The sequence below is a fragment of the Sorex araneus genome, chromosome 5, assembly GCF_027595985.1.
Source record: "Sorex araneus isolate mSorAra2 chromosome 5, mSorAra2.pri, whole genome shotgun sequence".
Lineage (NCBI taxonomy): Eukaryota > Metazoa > Chordata > Mammalia > Eulipotyphla > Soricidae > Sorex > Sorex araneus.
This window is the reverse complement of record NC_073306.1, coordinates 173,802,206-173,821,506: the sequence shown is the minus strand read 5'-3', so window position 1 is coordinate 173,821,506 and position 19,301 is coordinate 173,802,206. Positions and strand designations below refer to the sequence as shown.

General features: G+C 42.3%; 1 protein-coding gene across 12 annotated transcripts in view; it reads right to left on the bottom strand.

Annotated features, from left to right (window-relative positions):
• The window catches only part of LIMCH1 (LIM and calponin homology domains 1), a 367,764-nt gene that overhangs the window by 205,196 nt on the left and 143,267 nt on the right, over window positions 1–19,301 (bottom strand). For all 12 annotated transcript variants that reach the window (XM_055140738.1, XM_055140740.1, XM_055140745.1 and 9 more), the window contains exon 2: window positions 18,413–18,483. In XM_055140738.1, the coding sequence (XP_054996713.1) occupies window positions 18,413–18,483 (71 nt within the window). The remainder of the gene's footprint in view (window positions 1–18,412; window positions 18,484–19,301) is intronic.

Sequence of the window (19,301 nt, the reverse complement as noted above, 5' to 3'; positions counted from 1 at the left end):
AGGAAAAAGGTGAGGGATGCGAGCCCAGGCTACAAGGGTGTAGTCTTGAAAGCCAGCGATGGGGAGGAAGGAAGGAAGGGAGATGCCACAGAGGAAAGGCAGTAAGAACACTCAGCCGGGCTGCAGCTGGGCCCACAGCTGCTTCTGGCCTCGTTACCCATCCAACACAGCTATCCTTTAACTCCTGGCAACGGTCCTCTCCATCTCCACCTCACTGCTAGGCACGGGCTGCTCGGAAAAGCCAAGTGCTAAAGAGGCCCTTTGCGATCCAGAAAGGAAAGCCGCTCCCAAAGTGGCAGGCTAGAATTTTGGGTCAGTTTCCTTTTCATCCCACATTTGATCACACACATTTCTCCCACACCAAGAGCTGAGTGACGTCCAGACACCCTCAGAGTACTGGGTGCTACCCTGGGACTGGCACTGTCTCAAATGTTTTATCAGTTAAGTAAGACTTTGTGAAAAGCACGCCAATGGGAAATCACGTCCAACAACGGAATGAGTGACTTGCGAGAGAGAACTTCGGGAACATGGGATGTGCAAAGTAAGGATGCAAACTCAGGCTGGACAGAGCGAGTGTAAAAGCATTTTTTGCTTCATCTTGGAAGATATTTGATTCAAATATTTGTCTTTGGTGCCTAGCAGAAAGCAATCAAAAGTCTCCACGGCCACTTTTGATTCATTGGCAGCTTCCACGGAAGCAAACCTAACCTGATTGTTCTTCTGTATAAAGGCTGCTGGTCTCCTGCTGCTCACTGGATGCCATTCAGACTCCTCACTGCACTCTCAGGGCTTCTGAAAACTGGCCTGACTCCTACCTTTCATCTCCAGACTGCCCCATGTTGGAATTATTCTAGACTCTGTCCACATTCCTTTCCTAAGCATATAAATTCCTTCATATTGCTAAGCACTTTCATATGCATGCTCTCCCCTCTCTCTGATTTGGCATCTCCACAGGCCTCCTCCACCCCAGTGAAGCCCATTTATCCTTCAGAAACCTTACCTGTAACCTCCTCGCCGAGTTTCCCAGTAGAAATTATATCCCCCACCTCATCCCAACTCTCTCTGGCTTTCTTATTTATTTCTTCCCAACTTCCCAATTAGACAACGGATTAGCCCTCTCTCTGACCAAAGCTCTATTTTATGGGCCAATCCTTAATTGTATCTCTTGCCTTGTGATTCCTTATTAAACTGATATGAAATAAATAACTTCAAAATGTTGAGAGAAGTCAAATATCAGTTTGGAATCTGTCGTGGACCTCAGGTCCATCAATCTTTTTGTAACTGTAGTTTGAATCACATCTGAACCAACCCCATCATGCGAGGATCTGTGAAGAAGATGCTTATGGTTTGTTCCTGAATTCTGTTATTTCATTAAGTGGCCTGTGGGACAGGGTAGAAAGAACAGTGTCACCAGTTCTTCTCTAAAGGACAGTTGGGAATGACGGGTCTCTGAAAGCAAGTAATGTAATACCTCTGGGCTCGTCTTTCATGTGTGTGTTTGGTTTTGGTTCGGGGAAAGACACCTCGTAGTGCTCAGGGACTACTCCCAGCTCTGTGCTCAGTGGTAGCGTTTGGGCAACCATGTGATGCTTGGAATCCAACCCAGACCTCCAGTAAATAAAGCACACACTCAGCCCACTGAGCTGTCTCTCTGCGCTCTCGGGTCTTTTTGTTTTGTTGTGCTTTGGTTTTGTTTGGGGAGGTCAATCAAGCTGTGCTCAAGAAGCTCTTCTGACTCTGTGCTCAGGAATCACTTTTGGCAGGGCTCAGGGGACCATATAGATGGCGACAGGTTAATCAAACTTAGGTTTGCTACCCTCAAGAGAAGTGTCTCAATCCTGTACTATCTCATCTCTGTGATTTCCATGGCAGCTTCCTCATGGGCAGGACACATCATTTGGTATTAGCTGCTAGGCAGGGGGGATAGAAAACACAGTTCTTGAAGCCAGGGATTCTGGAAGGCATCTTGGTACTAGCGAAGCATCTTCATCCGGATGGAAAAGAGCATGGAGCATGGAGAAACCTGGCAGTGGGTCGGAAGTGCAGCCCCTTACTTCCTTCAGTATCAGTTCTGATTTTTTACACATGTGACTTTCAGTGTTATTAGTTTTGTTACTTCCTTTACCTTTTTCTGAAAACAGACAGGACCCCATGGATAATCAGTTCATAGCAGATCCTCTTTAATGAATTGGAAGATGCTACCATTCCACTCTAGTATGACCCTGGTGCATCTAGAAATACTCTAAGTGCCATCTGAAACGAATCTTTTAGATGACATTTTAAACATCCGGAAGCATAACAATTGAATTCCATAGTGTATGTATGTCTTCATAAAATAAGATATAATTAATCTGCAGTTGACCATTACAAGTGTAGAATCCAATTATTTTTTCTTCCCTGCCCTTTGTGTCTGCAGTGCGCAGGGGTCACTCACTTGGCTACATGTATCAGAGGTCACACACAATTGAGTTGGGTAATCGTACACTTGGTAGCAGTGTACCACAGTCCACACACTTGGTTCAGCACTGACATTTGGCAGAGCTGGGAGAATTCAAAGGTCGGGTCAAGTGAGTTCAAAGGTCTGCTCCAACTCAAAGGTGCTGGGACCACCAGGTCCATCTTAGAGGTATTTAATGGTCACCGTAGCTATACCTGACAGTGCTCAAGGAGTCATGTGATCTGGGGATTCAATCTGGGCTAAATACATGCAAGGGATTTTGAGCTATCTTCTTGGTCCCCAAGATCTTTTAAATTTTTAAGTCCAATTTATATAATATTTGGTCATCTGTACTTTTAATGCAAAACAAACTTAACTCAGGTCTTACTCAGATATTTTATAGCTTTGCAGCCAGAGAGTTAGTAGAGCAGGTAGGGCACTGGCCTTGCATGCCATTGACCTGGACTCGATTTCCAGTACATAGGGTCCCCTGAGCCCCATCAGGTGTGATCCCCGAGCCCAGAGGCAGGAGTAAGCTCTAAGCACCTCCAGGTTTGACCCAAAATATAAAATAAATTAATTAATTAACTATTTAAAATAGTATCCCTGGCAGTTAGGTTTGTAACCTCATTTAAGTCAATATGATGTGGTTTAAGATTTTTGTAAAAATTTTTCTTCCTTTTTATCTTTCAAAAACTTAATGTGTTCATTCTATGTACAAACAATATTCTGCATGGAGAGTACATGTGAATCACTGCCACTATATCAAAAATTTATAACCTAATAAAAATGTGAACATACAATCTCATAAGTTGAGTCATGTGTGAGACAGACTACTTTCTTTAGGTGCGACCAAATGACTTTTCTTTTTTTTTTCGGGGTTTTTAATTTTTTTCATTTTGGGTTTTGAGAAATACCCAAAACAAAGTGTATTTATTGTCAATAAAAAAGGGTTAAGAAAAAAATATAGGTTATAAATGGTAATTGAAAGTGTTATGCCAAGAGCCAGAGTGATAGTACTATGGGTAGGGTGCTTGCCTTCTTGTGGCTGACCTGGGTTTAATCCCTGGCACATGGCCATATCCCCACATATGGTTCCCTGAGCCTGCCATCAGTGACTCTTTTTTTTAATTTTAACCAAATGACTTTTCAAATCAAAAACTTTTCGAATCAAATGAACAGAAATAGCACTTGACAACCAGGGTATATGGCTGTCAGAGCTATAGGTATTAAGAAAAGGGAGGAAGCACTGAACCTGGGTTGCAGTCAAGGGTTTACTGTAGTAGAGAAAAAGTTGTGATATGTTAATACTGAGGGAGATGTAAATGGACAGGTAGGTAAATAAAATGCACTAAAGAAACAAATATGGGACAGATCAATCAATAACACAGGGAGAAAATGTCACAAGTGGCTGACTCCCATTCATTGTGGAATTGCCTATGTTTCCTTGAGCCCTGCCAGGAGTGACCTCTGAGCAGAGAGCCAGGAGTGCCTGGCACTGCCCTTTGTAGTCCAAAAAAAATGTTTTTAAAAACTAAAAAATTACTGACACAAATGGGAGAAGCAGAGTCATAGGAACAATAATCAGAAAAAATTAAGTACAGAATAAATAGTAAAAGATAGCACTGAATAGAAACATGGCCCCTAGATTGTAAGGGACACTGGGTTCCAGCAAAGAAACAACAAACACATCCGGTCTGTGAGAAGGAATCGAAGGAAGATAAGTGGAGTTTGGTGTCTTTACCTTCATGGTAAAGATCGACGGTGCTCTAAGTTAAGGCTGGCACTAGAGCTAAGCACTAAACCAAGAAGTCTAAACTTTCCTTTTATATTTTCACTCACTATTAATGTAAAGAGGGTGTTCTATTTCTGCATCGTTAACTTTAAATAGAAATCATTTATAAACTGGGTCCTTGGTAGGCTATTTGAGAAAAGGTCCTCCCCTGCGCTTAACCAAAGGAAACAATTGGAATGGCACAAAGGAGGTAGGAATTCTGCACACTTCATTGTGAAAAGCAAGGTAACCCAACCTGATAGGCCAAGAGAGAAAAATTTTAAATGAATTATTAAGGAAATACAATTACAGAACAACTAAATAATATCAGCAAATTCTAAACCAGCAGTAACCCCATACAAGCAATATGATAGGCCAATTTTTCCTCTACCATAAGCTTCCCATATTTAAGCCAATTGATCATTCCACTTAATATTTAATAAACTTATTTAAGAGAAAAGAGATTAAGTCTGAAATTAAAGGACACAAAATGTTTACCATTTCCTTTAGATTGACAGGGTAAAGAAGCTACCATGTTCTGAAATGTGTGGTTCCTGAATGACAGCTATGTTCAAATAAGTTCCAAAACATTTTTAAGCATTAAAATAAACTATAAAACTGACCTACTGTATCTAGATCACACAGAGCTATAGACTGAAAGAAATGAAGACCCCTGGTAAAATGACAGAATAGACCCCAATAAGTAAAACTCCCAACTAAAGTATAAAAAGAAATCAATAACAAAGCACAGCAAAGGCCCCACCCACTCACCTCCCAGGTTACCTAAGAGACACATGCATCTGCATAAAGAACATGCATGATCACGATGAAGAATGAAATCATACAGGAGGGGTACCTCAGCGAAGAGTGTCCTGACATTACAGCGTACACAAGTCCTCGTTCCTGTGGGCAGAGCTAACCCAGCAGGAGGGGAGACAATACTGTGGAAATAACAGTCCACCTTTCAGAGGCCAAAGAATGAAAGTATGTGCTGTTGGCAGAAACCAAGATCAGGGACAAAAGCAACAAAAACTGAGTGCAGGCATGTGACTCAACAGTATAGCACATGTTTTTCATGTGTGAGACATGGGTTCCATTCCCAGCACCACAAAACAAAAACAATCAAATAAGTGTCTTTAGGGCCAAAGAGATAAAATAGATGTTAATGTGCTTGCCTTGCATGCAGCTGACCCCTGTTCAATACCTGATAACTTCATATGTTCCCCTAAGCACTGCCAGGAATGACCCCTAAGCTCAGTCAGGTGTCCTGGCATATAAAACTCAGAAACTGCTGAGTCTATTCCCCCCTCCTTCAGAGAACTGTGCAGCCACTGAGCCAAGAGTTGAGATGATGAGATCTTCTGTTGGCAGGAATAAAGGACCAGAGTGGCCACAAAATCCCAAGGGGAGTGAGAAACTCTCCCACAATCTTTTTTACATGATCTCCGCTAGGAACAATTTGATCCATTCATGAAGGCTTTCAATTTGCCATCAAATTAAAAGATGATTTTTCTTTTCAAAGAAATGACAAGACTATCAGGAGCAAACATAGAGAATCTCCATTAGAAGGCACAGCATAAGAGTTAGGAAGGTATCAGAAGGTGACAAGACAGAGAGAACGGAGCAGAGAACATATTCAAATAAATGATAGCTAAGAATTTTCTGTCTAAGGAAAGAGTTAACTGTAGAAGTCCAAGAAACTGTAAGAGCACCTCAATTTTTAAACACAAAATCACCTGTACCAAGTTCTAACTTTTGCAAACGATCAAAAATAAATGATAAAAAATAGTATATTGAAGGATACTAGAGAAAAGAATAAGGGAACATGGGCTTGAGAGATAGTATGTCAGGCAAGACACTTGCCTTGCATGCAGCTGACATAGTTTCAGTCTCTGGGTCTACATGTGTTTCCCCAGCCCCTGCCAGGAGTGATCCTGAGTGCAGAGTTGGGAGTAAGCCCTAAGCACCACAGGGTATGGCCCAAAATACAAAAAAGAAAAAAAGAAACATACAAAAGCATACCTTTATTAGGTTTTCATCAAACTTCTCAGCCAGAAGCTTACAAGCTAGAAGAGAGTGAACGGCACTTTCACATTACTCAAAGACAAAACTCTGCCTATCGAGAATACTTTACCCCAAAAGACTGTCATTCAAGTATAATGGAGTAATACATGCCTACTCAGAAAAACAAGAGCTAATCTTTTACCACCACCAGACAGCAAATATTGGTAGAAATTCTACATGGATAATAAAATCTTAAATAGAGGCTGGAGTGATAGCACAGTGGGTAGGGCGTTTGCCTTGCATGCTGCCGACCTGGGTTCAATTCCCAGCATCTCATATGGTCCCCCAGCACTGCCAGGGGTAATTCCTGAGTGCATGAGCCAGGAGTGACCCCTGTGCATCACCAGGTGTGACCCAAAAAGTAAAAACAGATAAATAAGTAAATGAAAATCTTAAATAAGGGATAAATAGCGACATAGTAACAAAAAGAATAACAACCATGATATGAGACAATGCCTTCAATCTTTTTTCCTTTTTTGTTTTTTGGGCCGCACTCTGTGGTGCTCAGGTCTTATCCCTGGCTCTGTGCTCAGGGAGGACTCCTGGGGGGCTTGGGGGACCATATGAGCTATCAGGGACTCAACCTAGGTCAGCCCCATGCAAGGCACGATCCCTATGAACTGTACTGTTGCTTTGACTCCAACACCCTCTCACTTTTGTACACTATGCTGAAGAACATTGTTGAATAAGACCAGAATCTATGATGAAGTTTCTCTTCGAGTAGGATCTATTTGTTTGGAGAGGATTTGAAAACACTGAAACAAAGTCATAGTCAAATGCAGGGGTCTATTACGCTTACCCCAAGTCTGACCAATTCACCATCTATAATTATCTATTTTTGAACATAAGGCAGTATAAGATCCTGTCCTTGACTAAGTCCCCACCTAAGCCAGGCCAAGCTTCAAACAAAAAAAAGCAGCTTTTCCGTGGAGATCTTTCTCAAAAGAGTGGGTTGACATGTCCTCATCTGACCTTAAAAGCTTAATGAATCTTGATGCCGAGAAGCTGGAGACAGGCCAAGTCAGTGAGGGTAACTGTGATTTGGCAGAAAGACAAAGGAGAACTCTACATAGCAGGGCTATCAAATTCTTACCAGCCTGCTGAGGTCAAAGTTAGAAAGACCCAAAGGAACCCAAGTTTTCTACAACTGGAGTAGGAATCTGGGTTAGAGAAAGAATTCTGCATGGATGGATCTGGAGAGTATCACGTTGAGTGAAATCAGTCAGAGGGAGAGAAACACACTCAGCATGATCTCTCTCATATGTGGGATATAAAGAAGCTTTGTAGGGAAATACCAAATGCCCAAGGGCAATAGAAACAAAGAGAGTGAGAACTGGTCTTTAGTAGGAAGCTGGCCACTGGGGCAGAGGTGGGATGGTAAGTTAGGGAAGGAAACACTTGGGCACGAGGGAAAAAATGCCTGTCTCAGCGGCAGGCTGGCAGAGCAGGAGGGAAACCAGAGACATGGCTGGAGAGTAGTGGGCACTAGTGAAGGGAATGATACTGGAAAAATATATGCCTGAAATTCAATCATGAATATTTTTGTAACTTTGAAATTCACAGTGGTTCAATTTAAGAAAATTAATGAAGGGGCTGGAGCAATAGCACAGCGGGTAGGCGTTTGCCTTGCACGCGACCGACCCAGGTTCGATTCCCAGCATCCCATATGGTCCCCTGAGCACCGCCAGGGGTGATTCCTGAGTGCAGAGTCAGGAGTAAACCCTGTGCATAGCCAGGTGTGACCCAAAAAGGAAAAAAAAAAAGAAAATTAATGAAAAGAAAGCGCTCTAGACAGTTCTAGCTCAACCATTTCATCATCTGTGATGGCACAGATCTGGTCCAGAGTGACAATCCACAGGGAAGCACTACAGGAAGGATGGATTTGTGAATAACCAACAAAGCAAGGCAGATTTGAAGGGATGGCCTGGATGTATGAAAGACCATACAATCCAGTTAGCCAAGGACCGTCCCACATACCATTGGTACTCCAGTACTGCATGTGATTGAGATCACCTGTCATTCTTCAAATCATTTTGTTTGAATGACGGACCATATAGTCACTGTGAATATGCCACTAGGTCAGACTAATCTCATTTTGTTTTCTATAGTGGAGGGAAGTAGGCCATGTGTATCTTAGATAAGGTACAGTAGCCTCTGGGGACGATGCAGAAGCATGAATCAGACCTGACATTATTAAGTGGAATCATGCAGATCCTAGAGATGGCTATTCATTGACAATGATCTCCAGGGTCTAGATTAGTGAGGCAAGCTGGCTTCTGTCAAGGTCATGCCAAACAGGTGACCTCCAGCTTCTTAAAAGTTTGCTTGAGTCAGAGGCACTTGGGTTGCAGTAGGGTGCATTTACTTTGTATATCAATACCATAAACATCAATGCTACTGTAACTATTTACCTAAACAACAGTAAGATAATTTTTAAAGTGTACTAAAGTCCCATTCATTCCACAAGGAGGTCTTTTCTTGTGTTACCCCCAACAAAACTGACAACTTTTTTGTGAACTTCATTCTCTTCTCTATGATCAGGGGTGAAACACTGCTACTTCTGATGTGATCTCTCCTTACAACACTGCACTGTTTCACAGTTTCATCTGTGAAATGTACAGCAACAGTTGACAAATGCAATCTGAATAAATGTAATCCATCTTCTCACCTCCACGCGTGTTCCCCAATGCCTTCAGGACTTACCTCTAACATGGACAGTCATATCCCAGACTCTCTTTCCTAGATCAAAAACACAACCTCTCCCAACAGAGAGCTTACACTAAGGTGACACCTCACACTTACATTTCTAGCTTATATTAAGTCATTGTTGGCTGAAATTATATCATTTTTCAATCTTTTCTCTCATTCACCCAAGCTATAAAATTTGCTGATCGCTTCGAAATTCTTCTAACTTTCATTGCTTCCGAAATCCTATCTAAAAATTATTCTAAACCCAGAAAGGTAATATGGGAATTGAGCACTTGCCTTGCAAGCATCTGGCCTCAGATTTAATACCCAGCATTAAACATGGTCCCCTGACCATGGCCAAGAGTGGCCTCTGGGCACAGAACCAAACTCCTGAGCACCACCAGGCATGGCTCAAAAATAAACAAAGAAAACACTCAATAGAAAGTAAAAATCAGGGGCTGGAGTGATAGCACAGCAAGTAGGGCGTTTGCCTTGCACGTGGCCAACCTGGGTTCAAATCCCAGCATCCCATATGGTCCCCTGAGTACCGCCAGGGGTGATTCCTGAGTGCATGATCCAGGAGTGACCCCTGTGCATTGCTGGGTGTGACCCAAAAAGCAAAAAAAAAAAAAAAAAAAAAAAGTAAAAATCATTCTATGGCTTATGAGGTGCTGAGAAACCTGGATTCTTCCTGTCTTATCACTGTCTCCATTTTCCATATGTTAGAAACAAGTCTTACAATGCCTCCTACTTTTGAAATTACATGTAAGTTATTCCTTCCATCTAGAACACTTATTTCCTGCTTCCCTTTCCCACCTCTCTTTCCTGACTGATTTTCATTTTTCATCCAGTTCTCTACCTAAATTTCATGCCTTCAAGGTAACCTGGAGCTTATGCTTCATGGAGTCAAGATCTAAACTCCAGATCTAGTGAGGGTACATGAGGGCACATGTTACAGGATTGGCACTCATATGCTAGGAACTTACCACACCGGTTCTGGAAGGCTAGCTAAATGAAGGAAGAGAAGCCCTTCCCCACTTGGATTGATACGAATTGCCAAAGATAATGCCATACTCATTCCTCCCCCACACCCATCTCTTTCTCTTGTCCCTGTGTAGGATAATCTCTTCTTTCTAATCTCATCACTTGTATCATTTGTCATCCCGTTGCTCAACGATTTGCTCGAGTGGGAGCCAGTAACGTCTCCATTCATCCCTGTCACATGCCAGTGTAGCCCCATGGCGTTTGCTCGCTCCAGGAACATGAAGAGCCTCAAACCATCCAGGGTCTTGACGAAGAAGTCTGACCATCTAATAGGTGGGCGGCCACGTGTTCTTTTGACGTCGAGTGGAATCCATTCGGTAGCAGCTCTAGTTCAGTGGTTGTCTCCAAATCGCATTACATGTCCAGCCCATCTGATTTTCAATACCTTGGCAAACGAGACAGCGTCCCTGATTGTCGATGGAGGTCGGACCTCCAGATTTCTTCTTTCATTTGAATGAAACATGATATTCCAAGCATAGCTCTTTAGAATCCTCTTTGGGAGACACAAATAGTGTTCTTATCCTGTTTTCATAGGGCCCAGGTCTCTGAGGCATATGTTATTGCAGGAAAAATGGTGGAGTTGAAAAGATGTGCCTGGAGCTGGAGGCATCTCCTCTTAACGTCTTCAAGGCTTTTGAAGGCGTTACACGCTGATCTCTCATATTAAATAAAGTTCACTGAAGTGTAACTTCTCCCCCATAACTGTCTCCCAAATTACAACAACCTTCACTTGCTTAACTTTCCTGAATTCTTGGGGATTAAATCTAGGGTCACTATCTCATTTACTCACATGTGAAATTACACAGTAACTTAACTGGCTATGCACGTGTGTGTGTGCGCACGTGCGTGTGTGTGTGTGTGTGTGTGTGTGTGTTCAGTACCCCAGCATGAAAAACTCAGGAGAATCAGGGATTGAGCCTTTCATTTTCTTTACATACGTATGTTTTTGTACCTAATTCAAGGCTGTGCAGAACACAGTTATTATCCAATTAGATCTCCAGATGACAAAGTTTCTCTGTGCAAATTTACACCATCAACTTCCAACCTGGTACAAATCTGTGGCACTGCATCTCAGGCTGAATTCAGGACAAGAATTCAAAGCAAAACCTCACCTTAGAATAACAAGCTCATTCATTTCAGAGGGGATCTACATAAGTGTTTGCCAACAGATTTCTTATCTTCAGAAAATTATTTGGGCAACAGAAGAACTGAGACAAAAGTCTACTAAGACATTCTTTATTGGTCACTTATTTGCAGACTTAGATACTCAGAACCAGACCCATAAGTTCACCTCATGAGCACCAGGAAGGAGAGAGATAACGGGGAATGTTATACACAAAGAAAGCAGAGAGCCATTTCCCCCATCCTCCAAACTCCTAGTTTATAGAGAAGGGTGCATTCTTTATGTAAAATCGGAGGGAGAGGAGAGACTGAAGAGGAGGCTAAGGAGAGAAAAAGGAAGAAGAGGGGAAAGGAGAGAAGAAAGAAAAAGAAGGAAGACCCGGGGAAAGAGGATAATATTAACAAAAAGAGCTAAGACTGGAAAACATGGGGCCCGAGCAAAGGAGGCACGCAAAGCTAGCCTGGGTTTGATCCCCAGCACTCCACACGGTTCCTCAGGCCTGACAGGAGTCTTCCCAGAGCTCAGAGCCACGAGGAAGCCCTATGTACCACTGGGTGTGGCCTCAGAACCATATATAAAAAGCCAGAATAAAGACTGCAGAAAGCTTAAGGGTCCTGGTGATCAAGGAGTCAGGTGGAAACAATACTATCCGTCTTGTTTCATTCAACAAGTAACAGATGCGTGTGTGCCAGATGTGTATAAAGTGAGGAAAATAGAAAGATAAATCGCATACCCCTCAGGAAGCTTTCAAGCTGGTATAGGATATAGACACACGGCAGAGAGGTAGAGCTAATTAAGTGCCAGAGCCGAGGTGGTAGAAGAACTTAGCAAGCAGAGAGAGAAACTCACAAACTCTGTCTGGACGGTTCCAGAATTGTTTCCCAGGGAGATAAACCACAATAGACTGGAGGCAGCGAGAGGAAATGACATCATTACAGAGGTCAAGGTCAGTGTTTCCAAAACAACCCCTCTGGGCCACAAGTTCTGCCAGCCAGAGCTCATTATTCACAGATGATCAAGTCTGTAAGGGACCCGAACTATCTTGCCCAGTTTTTGATCACAGACTGGGCAGGCAAAGCTAGTAAGTAAAAATCCAAATTCGTCACCCTGTGGTCTGTTGGCAGTCACAGGGAGAGATCTGACGGGTGTGTGGTGACACAGGGGTGCACCGACTATGTCACAGTCATAATTGACTTTGGGTTATTTCCAACAATAATAAGGACAACGGCTCACAGTCTGGAGTGCCAACCAAGCACAGACAGTGGTAACTGCTTTACAGTCTGGGCTTGCTGGCCTCTCTCAGCAACCTCAGGTGGCAGTGATTTCCCCAGCTCATAGACAAAGGGAGAAACGCTAACACTTAAGTTGCCTGCTTTGTTCGAAGCACTCACCAAAGAGTCTTGTACAGCTTCTCAATTCACTGACTCCTCAGTGCAACCCTATGAACAGGGTGCAATGTCATTGTAAATGAATAAACTAAGGTTCAGAGCAATTAGGTAACTTGCCAAAGGAGACAGGAGACACAGGAAGCATATCAGGGACTAAAGCCCATTTGATGACATCATTGAACGACTGCAGGGTAGCGGGGAGGGTCTGCTGACAATTTTATAGGCTTCAACTACAGAGTTCCAAAATTGAATCTATCCAGAATATAACCTATTATATTCTCATAAAAGGATTTGAAGCAAATTTTCATAAAACAGGTGTCCTTGAATACTAAAAAGGAGAGAAAATAAGAAAGAGGTAGCAGGAGGATGAGAATTCAGTGCACAGGGGGAGCATCTTCTCTTCACGAGGCCACCATGGCCATAATCATCACCTCACACTTCCTTGCTCTCTTTCTGCATCCGCCTGTTCCCCTGCATCACTGACTCCCAGTTTCTGGCTCTAGGGGCAATTATTGCATTAGTCTTTTAACTTTTCTACATCATGTGCAGAACTTTTCAAAACGGAAGGAGATGAGTTAGAGAGTAACTCTTGAGAAAAATCTTTTTTTAAAGCTATCTGACTTGGCCAAATAGCATTTTGTACTGTCTAAACTCAATTACTTAAGCTTGGAAGGGTGAGCCATTTATACCAGAATTAATTTCATGGTCCTCTGGGCTGGCTTCACTTTTTCTGTGAAGGTTCAGATTGTTAACATTTTAAGGCTTTATGGGCCACATACAGACTTCTGTTTTGTTTTATGTGTGACCTTTTAAAAATAATTTTTAAAAAACCATTCTTCATAAGAGTTAGGCTGATAGAAAACACGCAAGGACTATCATCTAACAGCCCCTGGACAGCGATGAAATTTCAGAGTCCAGCTAAACAATAATCATACTCAGAAATGGAAACTAATAATTTCTTTCTAAAACTATTTTTTTAAAAAAGACTGATAGGGGGTCAGGGAAACCGAAGTTGTCTGTCAGTCACCCTGGTCAGAATGGCCTCTGTAGTCAACGTGCTTTGAAGTCTTCCTGTGAAACTTTCCAGTTCTCAAGACATAAGGCTGTATTCAATTAGCGTGTCTAGCAGTGTGACAGCTCTGTCACACTTTGACCACAGAACTTTTATTTAATGATTGGAGAAAGGTTTCCATCACTGAAGCATTTAACCTCCAGTGCTATTATGACACCCCTGGCAAAGATAGCCAGAGAAGAGAGAGATGATGATGGCATAAATACAACAATATTCAAGTGATTTGGTGGGCACAGACTATTTCATATGTACTATAGCTGCAAGTTATAGGCAGGCATCATCACTGATGTCTACAAGGGATGTAGATACAGAGTACAGTAGAATCTAAGCGCTCCCAGGGATACTTCAATGCTACTCTGTCTCCATCTTATACGCTGCCTGTAGGTGTCAGTCTACTTCTCTGTCCTGTTGGTCTCTGCAATCTTTAGCAGAGACAAACTCTCCGTACAACTCTCAGTTTGTTCCGGTTTTCATGGTTCTACCTAAGAAAATTAAAGCCCTTACCTTTCTCATTGATCACAGTCCTCTATTCTCTCCTTCTCTCATGCCTCCATTCTAACTAAACATGTTTTCTCATCTTTGGCAGGAAGGCATCATAAGGTCCTGGGGTCCCACCCAATATTGCTCAAGGATGACTCCCAGTTCCATTACTTTCATCAGTCACCAGGGTACCATGTAATGCCAGGGATCAAACCTGGTCCTTCTGCATACAACACATGTGTTCCTTCCCATAGTGCTATCTCTCTAGTCCCTAGTATTCTTAAGAGGGATCACCATTTTCCCAAGACACCCACACCATGGGTGCCTCTTCACCCTCTGTCCAGCAGACACCCAGCAGTTTGCACTCGATGGTCTTTCACCCATCATGAGGTTTTCTGGCATCAACTCATCCTGCCTCCTGCCCACCGCTCCTACACACACACCTCTTGCTTGACTTTCCCAATAAATTCCTGTACACTAAACACAGATCAGTGGTTATGATGAAAACCAAAGAATTAGACTTGCACATTTTAAATCTTTTATTCTCTATGTCTGTACTTGACCTGTGAAATGGGTAAGAGTTCTTAAGAGACCACAAGTAAACACAGAAGCTGAGTGGTGAAAGAATAAGACCCAGGCTCAAAGGGTGTTTTTGACAGACAAACAGCATGATTTGGGGGAGGGCAGTGGGGGGTGGGATTTTATAAGGAACTCAGGGCATTTTTGGGGAAGAAATATGTACGGTCTCTCTACAGTGGCATCCAACATTTAGAGTTGCTCCAAATCAGACATAAAGATGAGAGTCAGTTGAACAAAAAGGAAGACCTCACAGATGCTGTTCATATATTTGCCTACTGTGGTCATAACACATTTATTATACACCAACTGGAGTTCTATTTTGAATAACACAAAGTTGAAATGCTCCCCATAAAATTTTAAAGATAATTATAGGTTGTGATGGCCCTAGTCTTAAATTACACATTTTGAGTTTAATTATGCATTTTCAAAATTTGAAAGTGAAAAGTTACATTTTTAATGCTGCCATATGGGTGATGATTGTGAGTTATATTCTCAATCACCAAAATATATAAAACGTGTGTGTATATGTGTGTGAGAGAGAGAGAGCAACGTAGACAACTTCAAATTACTTTACAATTTGAAGACAACTGTTTAAAACCATTGAAGTAATGGCCTAAAAGCATCACTTTCCCGAGACCTTCCAAGTTCACCTGCTTGCCTTTCAGACAAAGACTGTCATTACCCAGCCACACACCTACATGTCTCCCTTCTTGCCAGATTGGATTTTGGGCACAAGTCCCAAAAAGAGATATCTGCTCATCTCAGTCTGTCACAGCCAACACACTCAGCTGAGATCAACACTTGCCATGTTCCTACCCAAAAATAAAAGGGAAATTTCCCTCTAATTATTCCCAAACTCCATTGCATTCAGTCCCTCAACGGCGTTTTGATTTTCATGCTCTGCATGCTCTGCTCTTAGAAATTGGTTTCTACTTGCTTCCTCTGGCTCCTGATGCAGCTGCATCTCCAGGCTTTAGTTAGGACTCACAATAGAGACTCTGATTGCCTCCCTCTACCAACATATTTCATTCCTCTTTAGCACTCTTTGCCTGCACTGCCAGCAGGAGTTTTTCAGGCTGTGAAACTCAGGCTCTTTCAAATTCACTTGTGGGTCTCATTCTCCATTGTGGGGTAGAAGATTTAGGCTGTTGCCCAAGACTCACTTGTCTTGGAGTTTTGTCCTTCCTACCCAGGCAACTAACGTCTATCCACATCCTCAGCTGTGTCTAATTCCTTTGGCTTCTTCCTCAAGCTGTCAACAGTCCAACACCTTTATTTATCTAAAGAAGCACCTGACTATAATCCATGCATTTACGTTGCCTAACCACATTAGTCCCAATCTGTGGCCTAAACCCCAAGCCTACTACTCCACCCCTAGACCACCCTATCATTCATTAAAGTGCTTAGAGAAGAACAATGGATAGGAATCCTGCATACAACTGGAAGACTCCATTCTCTAATCAACATCTTCCTCCTGAGTAAGACCCAAATCCCATGTGTGCAAATACCTCTACCTAGAGCCCTTTCTTCAGATGAGCCCATTCAATATAAGTTAGACAAGTGATAGTGATGGATTTATTCCCAGGTATTTATCCCTACAAGGATCTTATGAACAAATGTTAGATAAACCCAAAAAAAATGTTACTAAAGACTTAAGAGAGATGATGCACAAACAGTAGACCCTATTCTGGCTAATCTTCTAATATCAGAAGAGAAATACGTGTAGAATCTTCAGAAAGGCAAACTCACAAGTCCACATAGGGGGAGTATTTGGAACCTGTATGGCCTTGTCTGTAGTGAGGTGCTAAACTAATTATGATTTACCTAACAATGACCTCTGATTTTGACTTAATACAGGGCAGGGTGGAGGGGAGTGAAGGGTGAAGGATGTAAAGCAGGAGAAGCAAGGGGACTCTCAAGGAAGATACAGAACAACAATCAGGGGAAATAAATTTCCCTTTGAGGAAAGACGGTCAGTAGAAGCAGGAAGGGAAAAAACAGATGCAAGCTAAATTAAAAGGCACTACACAATAATTCCTGCATAGCACTGTATCATTCAGACACCTTTTCTGGACTGTCCTGCTGAAATTCACAGAAAACTTAAGAAACGGGTATGAATTGTGTTTGGCTGACTTTTAATTTTATTATTTTTATTTTATTTGGGGGGGGGAGGGTCACACCCAAAAGTTCTCATGGCTGATTCCTTGCTCTGTACTCAGGCATCACTCCTGGAGGTACTTGGGGAACAATATAAGGTACCAGGAGTTGCACCTTGGGTCAACGACATGCCCTGAACTAACTCACTAGACCCTGTTTACCACTTTAGAGAGAGAGGGGTAAAAACGCAAGAGATAAAGTGTGTGCCTTGCATAAGACAGACCACAGTTCAATCCCCAGCACCACATATGGTCCCCTGAGCACCACCAGGAGTGATCTCTGACTGCAGAGCTAGGAGTAAGCCTTGAGCACTGATGTGATGGGTGTGCCTCCTCTTTGCCTTGCCCCCAGAAAAACACCCAAGGAGGCTAAATGATTTGTGGTTGTCAAGTAAGGACCTGTGTCTCTAGCTTTCAGGCTCCAAAACCCAGACTCTTGGTGGGTGTGAGTCCCAACAGTATTCTGAAACTAAATCATCCAAATAGGAACTCTTTCTATATGGTTTCATTCACAGACAGGTGAACAGAAGCAAGCCAGAGGCCATGTCAGAGAAGTCAGAACACTGCTTTTCTCAGTGTCCAAGTTGATTTACAGTTCCACCCCTTGATTAGAGTGTAGGCCAGAAAGGCACTGTAGCACTGTAGCACTGTCGTCCCGTTGCTTATCAATTTGCTCAGGTGGGCACCAGTAACATCTCCATTATGAGACTTGTTGTTACTGTTTTTAGCATATCGAATATGCCACAAGTAGCTTGCCAGGCTCTGCCGTGCAGGTGGGATACTCTTGGTAGCTTACTGGGCTTTCCGAGAGGGACGAAGGAATCGAACCCGGGTCAGCCGCATGCAAGACAAACACACTATCCGCTGTGCTATGGCTCCAGTCCACAGACAGGTTCAGTTTTCAAAAACTATCGCACTGTATATTTAGGAGCCGTGTGTGTGTGTGTGTGTGTGTGTGTGTGTGTGCGTGCACTCGCCTCAACAAAAAACAGCAGCAACATCTGACATCTCAATTTGAAGCTAATACGCATCCATCTTTTGTGTGTCTAGAACCACTTTCCAGAAAAGTCCAGAAATTCATTGTGACAGAGTCGCAGGTTCCAAACATAACATTTAAATCCGGTAGTCCTTGCTCATATTCGAACTGAGATGTGAACAAATTTAAAATTCTCTCCCGGGTAGTAGGTGCAGGGAGGAAGAACTGGCTCTGTTGTGTTTTAAGCTGCTCTAAGTATACTGAGCAGTATTTTCACTGAACACAAGTGGCTTTTGTTCAGAAAGAGGAGGGGAAGTTGTGGGGAGTGGTGGGGACTGCGACAATTTCATACCAGAAAAAGTGTCTGCAAGTTCTTCCTCAGCTCCATGCAGCTTTTACAATGTAAGAATGTGTACCCAGGTAATCAGAAGGACGTGCGGATTCAGTGGTAAAAGTAGTAGCTCTTTTGTCACAGTCCCCTGAATGCTATTGCCAAGACTCTCTGACTTATGCTACTGTTATTTCCAGAGATTTTAATTTGTAAACAAAACGTTGGTTGTTTTATAGAAACACTTAATAGCCTAATTATTTTTTTCTTGACTATAGCCAACAAAAGATACAATATACTTACTCGCAGAGAAGGATTCCATTTTCTAAGCCCGTCCGAAAATCTTTGTCACCAAAACTCCTGCCAGTTACTTGCTGCAAAAGAATAAAAGAGGGGAAAAATGGAATAAATTTTTCTTAATTCATCAGGAGCCCAGTGATTTGTTTTTATTATTCAAGAGTCTTTAAATGACTGGTGGACTTTCAAGAACGGGGAAAAACTGTTGGATTTTAATTTCCTTTTTGTGTGTGGTTTTGCTTACATCAACTTGTAAGTTTACACCATTCTTTGAAGCTCTCCCTTCCCCCATCTTATTACTTTAAAAATATATCTGTTGTTCCTGATAAGTATATCACTTTGGGAATCTGGCCATCAAGGGTAGGGAATTTGCTTTGCATGTGGCTACCCTGAATTCAATCCCCAGCACCCATATAGTTCCCTGAGGATAGAGCCAGGAGTGATCCCTGAATGCAGAGCCATAAGCTTTGAACACCAAAGGGTGTGGCTAAAAAATAAACAAATAAATAAATAAATAAAAGTTCATTCCTACAGGGAGCACATAAATGAGTCTTGCTTTAAAAATAAAACAAAAATAACAATCTCCATCTCTATTTTCTTCAACATGATTATTAATATGGTGAGGTTAAAGTCTAAGATATTGATGTATGTTTTTCATTTTTCCTCCAGTGCCCAGGAATGCACTTTTAAAAATATTAATTCATATTACAAACACCATGATTGACAAAGTTCTTCATTATACAGTTGTTTCAAGCATTCAATGTTTCAACACCACCAGTGTGACCTTTCCTTCACCCATATCCTCAGTTTCCTTCCCAATCCCAACCTGCCTCCTAGGCATGTAAAAAAATTTAGGGTCTGGAGTGACAGTACAGTGGACAGGCCAACCCAGGTT